The sequence below is a fragment of the Bison bison genome, unplaced genomic scaffold (assembly GCF_000754665.1).
Source record: "Bison bison bison isolate TAMUID 2011002044 unplaced genomic scaffold, Bison_UMD1.0 scf7180017863702, whole genome shotgun sequence".
NCBI classification, from domain to species: domain Eukaryota; kingdom Metazoa; phylum Chordata; class Mammalia; order Artiodactyla; family Bovidae; genus Bison; species Bison bison.
The window spans coordinates 4,075,842-4,087,697 of NW_011494274.1; the positions used below are offsets into that span (position 1 = coordinate 4,075,842).

The window sequence follows — 11,856 nt, forward strand, 5'->3', positions numbered from 1 at the left end:
ACCCCCCCACCCAGGGTGATTGCTTGAATCATCTTGAATGAGAAAAGCAATGCTAGGCTGCTGACAAACCATCTTGACATAGTGGAGCCTCAACAAATATAAGAACCCTTCCTGACTATTTTGACTTGATTTCACTTTTTTTTTTTTGAGCCATTTTAGAATCTTAGATTTCATATATCAGTCCCAGAACCATAAGAAAATCATCAAGTGGCCCAAATACATTCATAGTACATGGTGTTGCTAATTTTCTATTTTTCTTTCATCTTTTAACAGACAACTGGATATGGCCAAGAGGGAAAGTTTAGTGGACCCCTAAAACCCATGGAATTTTCAATTTTTGAAGGCCAAGAACCGAGTCAACCCATATTCCAGGTAAGGGCTACTCTTAGTCCCCGTCATCTTGATTTTGCAGGCTCTCTGTGGACTTCACTCCTTTATCTACTGGACACCCAGAAATAAAATAGAGGCCTAGGAGATCTCATTATGGAGAATGATTTCAGGAGCCAAGAGATGAGCAGTCTCAGTAATACCAGGCGTCCTCATTCGGACTTTCTCAGTGGTATCTGGGATATCTCCCGTCCCTGAGCCGGGGATCTTAGGGCCTGTAGGCTCCGCCCCTCTCCGGGGGTGGGCAGGGGACCAGTCTCGGAAGGGGGTGGTTATCTGAGTCTTGGTCTATTCCGTGAGCTGGCTGCTTGCAGCATTTGAAGATACGGATTCTCTGGTTTAGCGCTGGAATAGCCTGCCTTCCTGGAGAAGGAAATGGCAACCCACTCCAGTATTCTTGCCTGAAGAGTCCCGTGGACGGAGGAGCTTGGTGGGCTACAGTCTAAGGGAGGAGCTTGGTGGGCTACAGTCTATGGGGTTGATAAAGTGTTGGACACGACTAAGCAACTAACACACACACACACACACACACACACACACACACAGCCTGCCTTCCTCACTGCTCTGAGCCTGTCTCTGGGCCGACCCAGGCGTTGAACGAGACACACTGGGAGGCAGTCATCTTGTTCACTTGGTTCATTGAGAAGCCTCAGATTGAGGGTGGATGGCAGGGGCTTGAGGGCCAAGAGACTTCAGCTTTAGGGGCACTGAAAGAATCCTGGAAACATAATGGAGAGAGGGAGAAAAACATCCTACTGCATTGGTCAGAACCCCCTGGGGAAACCTGCTTGGCCCTGGAGTGGTTGAAGAGGCTTTGATGGGCCTTAGAGGATGCCCGTGATCCCCTGCTCCATGCACTGGGGGAGCAACAGGGGTTGCCAAACTACTGTCTGAGGTGGGTATGCCTTCTCTTAAGTGCCAAACATCTCTTTTGTTGGACAGTTCCCATCCACAGAGGAGGGACTGAAAACTGCCTCATCCCACCTTCTCTCATTTGGTACCAGATCAGTGCGAAGTGGCCCTATTATATGAGCTGGTGGGGGTGCACAGGTATCTCTGTGCCCCCGCCGTGGGGTGTTACAGAGGCTTTGACCTCTCCAGTTAGGGGAGTCAGGCCCTGAGGGAGGAGCAAATGCTTTGAGAGCTTAGACAGAAGAGCAGTCCAGCAAAGGCACAGCTGAGACACCTGCCCTGTGCTGGGAGAGGGCAGGGCCTGCCTGGGGTTCTGGCAGAAGGCCAGTGAGGCCAGGAAGCCGCAAGCCTGGAGAAGGAGGTAGGAACGGAGGCCGCAGAGACAGGAAGGATCCTGACTTCTGAGGTTCTTAGATTCCGCCCCCACCCCCGAGAGGAGCGGGCCTGAATCACGTTTCTGTTCAGGGCTGCAAAGCAGAGGGGGCTGGGAAACGGGAGAGGATGCCAGGAAAAGGTTGGGAGTCTCTGGCGAGGGCTCACTTAGGGGAAGATCTCGTTAACTAACTCTGTCTCCCTCGCCAGGGAGCATTTAGTTAGAGATTTCTCATTTACATTTGGAAAGTCCTTTTCATTTGTGTGTTTTATGCTTCATAAGTTGGTAAGAATGCTGTGGGCTGGGCACACATTCATCTCCTTTTATGAACTGTGCGGAAAGTGCCTAGTGTTACAAGATGCTGTGCTGGGTTCTGGGGGTGCAGGATGAGACCAGCAGCAATTCCGCCCCTGGAGCGCTCTTGGGTAGCAGAAGGAGACTAACAAGAAGGCAAACAATGCGCTGGAGGGTTCTGATTGGAGTCTGGTGGGCTGAGGAGGGGGCCAAGTGCAGGCGGAGAAAGAGTGGTCGATTTTAAGAGTGGAGGGTAGTTGTTGAACAGAAAAAGTTTCATTGGACCCTAGAACTGGGTATTTAAAGTTGACCAGGCACTCCCAAACAGAAAGCAGGTCCTGAGGACTAGATGGAAAAAAAAATATGGGGGCAGGCATTTAGCAAGAAAATGAAAGATGGCAGGTGGTTTAGGGTGGGAGAGGCTGTGAGGAGAAGGTGAGACTGCTGAGGGCGAGGGTCGGCGTGGGGGTCCTGACTGGCTGTTTAACCTGTGTTAGGCGGCAGGGCCCACTGGGACGTTAAGGAAGGGGTGAAGGAGTTAGGCTGTGTTTGCCCAGACTTGCTCTCTGATCGCTTTGAGTGTATGATGAGGGGAGTGAGCCTGGAGGCGGGAAGGGTCTTGGGACACTGTTTGCCGTAGAACCAGTGGGACATGACGGAGGCCTGGTTTAAGCAAGCATAAATGGGAGTGGAGGGGACGGGACGGGTGGGAGCAATGCGAGGGGGTCCCACGTGCTGGAATTGGTTACTGAGTGAGTGCAGGCAGTGAGAGAAAGGTGTTGAGGGTAACTCTAGGGTCTCTGGATTGCTTGACTGGCTGGTTCATGGTGTCACTCAAAGAGAGAGCGAGAGAAGGAGGGGAGGGAAAGTTTATGGGAAAATAAGTTTTAGGCTTATTGAATTTAATCTGTGGGGTTAGCGAGGTGGAGATGTTTAAGAGACAGTGGCCACATGAGTCTGGAGCTGTAGACTGGAGAGTCTTCCTCTCACAGTTGCTAATCCAGAGCTTGGGTTTGAAAGCCTGTCTGTAGCGAGTACCTCAACTACCCACAGGGGCCAGGTAGATGATGAACGGTACTATCTTGGGATCAGAAAGGCAATAGCAAAAAAACAGATGTAGAAAACCCCGAAACTGTGCAAATGTGAAATTAAAAGTCTTCTGACACTTGGTGTCAGCCTGTGGGACACAGGGAACAGTGGGGAGTGGGACTAACTGAGGGTGCCTCACAGGGCAAAGGCTCAGGGCAATTCCAGATAATTTCTCACATCAGAATTTGTGTATTACAGGATTTCATGATTTTTTCCACAAAAGTCAGACATTTTTATCTTTATGTAGAATTTCCTAAGAATCTAAATATTTCCTAAGAATCAAAATCTAAGAATATTGGCACAGTTAAAAAAAAGCATCCTATAATCAAAGCAAAAGTTGTCTGTGGGCCAGAGAGTCTGCCGTCACTTCTTCGGGCAGAAAGGAATGGATGTTCTGTGAGTACAGGTCCACATCTCGTTGAACAGAATCAGAACTGTACATAGTTCTGATGTACTGAACTGTACAATCTCCAGCTTACAAACATCGCAGACCTCGAAATTGCTTCTTAGGATCCTTTCACAGTCTCTGAGGATCCCAGCCAGTAAAATCATTCCTTGGGTTGCTCCACGTCGTTTTCTGTTCTTTTTCCATCAGTCATGCTACAAAGCTTATCTCTTCTAGGCAGGAAATGAGAGCCCCGTTGTCACGGCTGAAAGCTCTTGTGTATGGGTGTGTGTGTTACAGAGGAGAAGTAGGAGATGAAGGGGAATTCCTTCTAGAATCTCAGAGTCTTTGTGCTAGAAAACACCTTAGAGACTCTGTACCAATTGCTTGTTTTACAGATAGGAAAATTGAGGCTTAAATAAATTAATGGCATAACTGATATTATAACACTGCTGTTCTCATGTTCTAGTTGAGTATATCATGCTACCTAACACCATATATGGCTTCCCAGGTGATGCTAGCGGTAAAGAACCTGCCTGTCAGTGCAGGTAGAAATAAGGGACATGGGTTCAATCCCTGGGGTTGGGAAGATCCCCTGGAGAAGGGCATGGCAACCCACTCCAGTATTCTTGCCTGGAGAATTCCATGAACAGAGGAGCCTGGCGGGCTATAGTCCATAGGGTCACACAGTCAGGCACCACTGAAGTGACTGAGCATGCACGCAACACCATATGCAAAAATTAACTCAAAATGGATTAAAAACCTAGATGTAAGACCAAAACCGTAAAACTCCTAGAAGAAAACATAAGCAGAACACTTTGATATAAATCATATCTGTCTCCTAAAGCAAAGGAAATGAAAGCAAAAATAAGCAAGTTAAGCCTAATTAAACTCCAAAGCTTTTGCACAGCAAAAGAAATGATTGTTAAAATGAAAAGACAACCTACAGAATGGGAGAAAATGTTTGCAAATGATATAACTGATAAGGGGTTAATATCCAAAATATACAAAGAGCTCATACAACTCAACGTCAGAAAACAACCTAATTTAAAAATGGGTAGAATACTGAAATAGACATTTTTCCAAAAAGGACATACAGAAGGCCAACAGGCACATGAAAAGATGTTCAACATTGTTAATCATCAGAGAAATGTAAATTAATAAACTCTAGAAATGATCCCTGAAAGTATAGTCTTGAGAAATGCACATTTAAACCACAAGGAGATATCACCTCAAGCTGTCAGAATGGCTATCCTCAGAAAGAGCACAAATAACAAAGGTTGGTGAGGAAGTGGAGAAAAGGGAATTGTTCATGTACTTTTTTGGGGGAATATAAATTGGTGCAGCCACTGTGGAAAATTGTATGAAGGTTTCTTGAAAAATAGAACTACTACATGACCCAGTGGTTCCACTCCTGGGTATATGTGAAAAAAATGAAAACACTAATTCAGAAAGATACATGCACCCCAATATTCATAGTATTTCCAGTCGCCAAGATATGGAAGCAAGCTAAGTGTCCGTCAGTGGATGACGGATACAAAATATCTTGACACACATGTGACACACACACGCACAGTGGAGTACTACGCGGCCATAAAAAGAACTTCCCTGGTGGCTCAGACCGTAAAGCATCTGCCTGCAGTGCAAGAGAACTGGCTTCAATCCCTGAGTTGGGAAGATCCCCTGGAAAGGGAATGGCAACCTACTCCTGTATTCTTGCCTGGAAAATCCCAAGGACAGAGAAGCCTGGCGGGCTACAGACCATAGGGTTGCAAACAGTCAGATATGACTGAGTGACTAACACTTTCACTTTCATAAAAAGAATGAGAATTTGCCATTTGCAGCAATATGGACGGACTTTGAGGGTATTACGTTAAAGTGAAATAAATCAGACAGAGAAAGAGAAATATTGTATGAAATTGTTTATAGGTGGAATCTGAAAAACAAAACAAACTAGTGACTACAACAAAAAAGACTCATAGGCACAGAGAGCAAACTAGTGGTTACCAGCGACAGGCTGGGGGAGAGGAGGGGCCGAGAGAGAGGCAGGGGATTAAGAGGTACAAACTATTGTGTGTAAAACTCCCTTGAACAGCAATGGATCAAACCAATCAATCCTAAAGGAAATCAACCCTGAATATTCCTTAGAAGGACTGAGGTTGAAGCTGACACTCCAATACTGATGCAAAGAATTGACTTATTGGAAAAGACCCTGATGCTGGGAAAGACTGAGGGTGGGAGGAGAAGGGGGTGACAGAGGATGAGATAGTTGGATGGCATCATTGACTTAATGGAGATGAGTTTGAGCAAACTCCAGGAGATAGTGAAGGACAGGAAAGTCTGGTGTCCTGCAGTTCATGGAATCGCAAAGAGTTGGACATGACTTAGCAACTGAACAACAGCAAATAATCTACAAGAATATACTGTACAACACAGGGAATATGACCAATATTTTGTAGTAACTATTAGTGGAGTATAACCTTTAGACGTGAATCACTATGTTGCATCCCTATAATTCATGTAATATTGTGTGCTGTGCTATGCTTAGTTGCTCAGTCTTGTCTGGCTCTCTGTGACCCTATGGACTAGTCCTCCCAGCTTCTCTGTCCATGGGGATTCTCCAGGCAAGAATACTGGAGTGGGTTGCCATATCCTCCTCCAGGGGATCTTCCTAACCCAGGGATCGAACCCAGGTCTCCCGCATTGCAGCTGAATTCTTTACCATCTGAGCCACCAGGGAAGCCCATGTAATATTGTGCTTCAATTTAAATTAAAAAGTAGGTTACATGACAAAAAATAAAATCTGACATCTCAGAAAAAAAAAAGCATTTCATTCTCTCTCCATCTTTGGTTGTGGAGATGATGTGGGAAACTCGGCCTTGGTAAGATGTACTCTGAGCTCTTTATTCCATGGAGTTGTCCCAGTCCCCTCATCTGTACCAAAGAACTTCTTACCTGAAGTCAGGGAGGCACAAAACAAGCTTATTGCCCCATGAGGTTGACCCTTGCATTATTAACATATCCTCCAAAAAAGAAAGAAAGAAAAGGAAGGAAGGAAGGAAGGAAGGAACTACACATCTACAGACTTCTTTCACTGAAGATTTGCAATTATGCCCAGCTCTGTATTCTCAGGGGCTTCCAGATGAAAGAATTGTATGATACATTTCTGAGATAGGTCATTTTTTGCCTTTTCTCTTTGTAATGTATGAGATGTAACTCACATATCTTAAGATTTGCCCTTTTAAAATGGCCAATTCTTTGGTTTTTAATATATCATAAAAATATGCAACCATCACCACTGTCTGATCCCAGAACACTTTCACCAGCCTCAGAGAAACCCTGTACCCACTGGCAGCCACTCTTTCGTCTCCTCCCACCCCCTGGCAAACACTAATTTATTTTCAGTCTCTATAGATTTGCCTTTACAGACACTTCATAAAAATGAAGTCATATAACATGTGGCCTTTTGTGTATAGTATCTTTTACTTAGCATCATATTTTCAAGGTTCATCCATATTGTAGCTGCTGTTAGTACTCCACCCCTTTTTTATAGCTGAATAATATTCCATCGTGTGAATATGCTACCTTTTGAATATACATTTATCATTTAATGGACATTTATGGCTATTACAAAGTAATGGTATTATGGACATTCATGTACAATTTTTTGTGAGGACATGTTTTCCATTCTCTTGGATATATACCTAAGAGTAAAATTTCTGAGTCATGATGAATTTAATATTTAGCCTTTTGAATAACTGTAAAATTGGTCTGCAAAACAACTAAACTATTTTACATTCCAACCAGCATTGTATAAGTGTTCTGATATCTCCACATCCTTGGCAACGCTTGTTACCGTTTTTTTTTTTTTTTAATTAAAGCTATCCTAGTGGAGTAGAGTGGTTTCTTTGTGGTTTGGGTTTCCCTAATGATTAATGTTAATATCTTTTAATGTACTTACGTACTATTTGTATCTGTTCTTTGGAGAAATGTCTCTTCAAATCCTTTGCCTATTTTTAAATTGGATTATGTCTTTTTATTGTAAGAGCTGTTTATATATTCTGCATAAAGTTTCTTATACACATAATTTGCAAATACTTTCTCACATTCTGTAGATTATCTTTTCAGTTTCTTGGTAATGTCATTTGAAGCACAAAAGCTTTTAATTTTGAAGTTCAATTTATTTATTTTATTTTCTGTTTGTGCTGTTGATATAATACCTAAAAAACTACTGCCTCATCAAGAGTCATAAGGTTGTATGCCTGTGTTTTCTTCTTAAAGTTTTATAGTTTTAACTCTAACATTTAGGCCTTTAATCTATTTTTAGTTGTTCTGTGCATGGTACAAGGTAGGGATCTAACTTCATTTTCTTTTGCATGTGAGTATCCAGTTGTTCAAACATCATTTGCTGAAAACACTATTTTTTTCCCCTTGAATTATCTTAACACCTTTGTTGGAAATTAATTTGACAATAAATACAAAAGTTTACTTCTGTACTCCTGATTTTGATTCCACTAATCTATATGTCTATCCTTATGCCAGTGCCATCGGAGAAGGCACTGGCGACCCACTCCAGTACTCTTACCTGGAAAATCCCATGGACGGAGGAGCCTGGTGGGCTGCAGTCCATGGGGTCGCTAAGAGTCGGACACGACTGAGCAACTTCACTTTCACTTTTCACTTTCATGCATTGGAGAAGGAAATGGCAACCCATTCCAGTGTTCTTGCCTGGAGAATCCCAGGGAGGGGAGCCTCCTGGGCTGCCATCTATGGGGTCGCACAGAGTCGGACACGACTGAAGTGACTTAGCAGCTGCAGCAGCATGCCAGTGCCATAAACTTATTGCCCCATGGGGTTGATCCTTAGGTTATTAACATATCCTCCAAAAAAGAAAGAAAGAAATTCTTACACAGTTCTATAATATTGTAGCTTTGTAGTAAAGTTTGAAATTACGCAGTGTTAGGTCTCCCAACTTGGTTCTTCTTTTTCAAGATTGTTTTGGTTATTTTGGGTCTTTTACATTTAAACCTAAATTTTAAGATCATCCTGTTAATTCTACAAACAAGACAAAGGTAATTTTGGTAGGGATTGTGTTGAATCAGTATCTCAATTTGGGGAATATTACTATCTTAAAAATCTTGTTTTTCAACTTTTAAGGATGGGGTGTTTTCCATTTATTTAGATCTTTAATTTCTTTCAATAATGTTTTAAAGTTTTCAGATTACAAATTCAGATTTTCTTGTATTTCTCAGGTTAAGTTTATTTTGAAGTATGTTATTCTTTTTAATCTTATTGTGTGTGGAGTTGTTTTCATAACATCACTTTCAGATTTATTTTTGCTAGTGTATAGAAATAGTATTGATTTTTGTATATTGATCTTTTGTCCTGCAGCCTCACTGTACTTGTTTATTTGCTGTAAAATTCTTTTTAGATTCCTTAAGATTGTCCATATATAAGATCATGTCTTCTGTGAATAGAGGTACTTTTATTATCCAATCTGGATGACTTTTATTTCTCTTCTTGCCTAGGATCTCAAGTACAATATTAGATAGGAAGTCCCCTCCATGCGAATGAATTCGGTTCCAAGAGTGCATTCTTAAAGTCCAATTTGTTCATAAGTCCAACAGAGTTAGCCTAGGTACCCAGCTAACACAATTGGCTATAGAGGACCATATTATAATTGGTTTATAATACTTTTCACACAAATAATGTGCAAAAAACAAATATAAAAAATAAGGAAAACATTTTTACCTTACAGAATAGTACCCTGAAAAGTACAGGACAGCACCTGGCAAACAGGGGCTGGTACAGAGTGAATAGGCAAGAGGAGTTACCGACCTGAAGAGGGAGAGGATGTGGCCGACGACAGAGCTGAAGGAGTGTCAGCAATAGGAGACAGAGGGCGAGCTGCAATTCCACTCCCGCCTGATGTTGGTAGCACAGGTTCTGGCTCCTTGCTGGATTCAACGCTACCCTTTTGATAAAATGATCCAGTGATGTCTGGGTAGTGCCTCTTTTTTTCTCATCGTAGATGATATCTTGGGCTTGAAATTAAGACATTATACTACTACACTCTATACAGTGCGTGCATGCTCAGTCATATCTGACTTTGCGACCGCATGGACTGTAGCCCACCAGGCTCTTCTGTCCATGGGATTCTCCAGGCAAGAATACTGGAGTGGGTTGCTGTTTGCTCCTCCAGGGGATCTTCCCAGCCCAGGGCTTGAAGTAGCATCTCCTGTGTCTCCTGCATCAGAAGGCAGATTCTTTTCACCACCGAGCCCCCTGAGAAGCCCATTCTCTACAGAACTGTAAAGTACACAAAGCACAACCACTCGCAGAGGACGCACACACGTGACAACGTGCGCCAGATAAGTGCACTAACTTAAGACACAGAAATGCACACTCGAATCTTTGAGAGCTCACAACTTGAAGGGGACTTACTATATAGAAGTGACAAGATTGGGCTTCATTTTCTTGTTCCCGATCATATGGGGAAAGCTTTCAGTCTTTCACCACTAAGTATAATATTAATATTAACTGTGGGTTTTTCTTATATATCCTTTATCAGGTTGAGGAATTTACCTTCTATTCCTGAATTGTTGCATGTTTTTCATCATGAAAGGATATTGGATTTCGTGGAATGATTTTCTGCTTCTGTTGAGATACTCGTCTGGTTTTGTCCTTTATTCTATTAATATGGAATATTAAATTAATTGATTTTTGTATGTTGAACCAGCCTTTTATTCTGGGATAAATGCCATTTGGTCATGATATATAATTTTTTATAGTTGCTAGATTCAGTTTGCTAGTATTTTGTTGAAAATTTTTGCATCTGCATTTATAAGAGATATTGCTCTGCAGTTTTATTGTATTTTTTTTTTCTGATTTACATATAAGGATGATATTGGCCTCGTAGAATAAGTTAGGAAGTGTTCCATACTCTTTTTTTTTTGGAAGTATTTGTGAAACTTTGGTGTTAATTCTCCCATTGTTAGGCAGAATTCATCAGTGAAGTTATCTAGACCTGGACTTTCCTTGGTGGGAATTCTTAAAATTACTAGCTCAATCTCTTTACTTGCTATAGTTCTTTTATTCTTTTGTCAATTTTGGTTAGGTTCAGCTGCTCAGTTGTGTCCGATTCTTGTGACCCCATGGACTGCAGCACGCCAGGCCTCCCTGTCCATCACCAACTTCCGGAATTTACTCAAACTCATGTCATTTGAGTCTGTGACACCATCCAACCATCTTATCCTCTGTCACCCTCTTCTCCTCCCACCTTCAATCTTTCCCAGCATCAAGGTCTTTTCCAATGAGTCAGTTCTTCTCATCAAGTGGCCAAAGTATTGGAGTTTCAGCTTTAGCATCAGTCCTTCCAATGGCTATTCAGGACTGATTTCCTTTAGGATGGACTGGTTGGATCTCCTTGCAGTCCAAGGGACTCTCAAGAGTCTTCTCCAACACCACAGTTCAAAAGCATCAATTCTTCGACCCTCAGCTTTCTTTATAGTCCAACTCTCACATCTATACATGACCACTGGAAAAAACATAGCTCTGACTAGATGGACCTTTGTTGGCAAAGTAATGTCTCTGCTTTTGAATATGCTATCTAGGTTGGTCATAGCTTTTCTTCCAAGGAGTAAGCGTCTTTTAATTTCATGGCTGCAATCACCATCTGTAGTGATTTTGGAGCCCAAGAAAAATAAAGTCTGACACTGTTTCCACTGTTTCCCCATCTATTTCCCATGAAGTGATGGGACCAGATGTCATGATCTCAGTTTTCTGAATGTTGAGCTTTAAGCCAACTTTTTCACTCTCCACTTTCACTTTCATCAAGAGGCTTTTAGTTTCATGGTTGCAGTCATCATCTGCAGTGATTTTGGAGCCCCCTCCCCCAAATAAAGTCTGTCACTGTTTCCACTGTTTCCTCATCTATTTGCCATGAAGTGATGGGACCAGATGCCTTGATCTTTGTTTTCTGAATGTTGAGCTTTAAGCCAGCTTTTTCACTCTCCTCTTTCACTTTCATCAGCAGGCTTTTTAGTTCCTCTTCACTTTCTGCCATAAGGGTCCTGTCATCTGCATATCTGAGGTCATTGATCTTTCTCCTGGCAATCTTGATTCCAGCTTGTGCTTCATCCAGTCCAGCGTTTCTCATGAGGTACTGTGCATGCAAGTTAAATAAGCAGGGTGACAACATAAAGCCTTGACGGACTCCTTTCCCAACTTGGAACCAGTCTGTTGTTCCATGTTCGATTCTAACTGTTGCTTCTTGACCTGCATACAGATTCCTCAGGAGCCAGGTCAGGTGGTCTGGTAGTTCCATCTCTTGAAGAATTTTCCACAGTTTGTGGTGACCCACACAGTCAAAGGCTTTGGCATAGTCAGTTTTTGTAGTTTTTGTCTAAGAATTTAT

The 11,856-nt window shown here is 42.4% G+C and overlaps 1 protein-coding gene across 1 annotated transcript in view; it reads left to right on the forward strand.

The window, feature by feature from the left end:
- The window catches only part of CDH17 (cadherin 17, LI cadherin (liver-intestine)), an 88,818-nt gene that overhangs the window by 26,259 nt on the left and 50,703 nt on the right, over positions 1 to 11,856 (forward strand). The window contains exon 3 of the mRNA XM_010833511.1: positions 274 to 372. Coding sequence (XP_010831813.1) covers positions 274 to 372 — 99 coding nt within the window. The remainder of the gene's footprint in view (positions 1 to 273; positions 373 to 11,856) is intronic.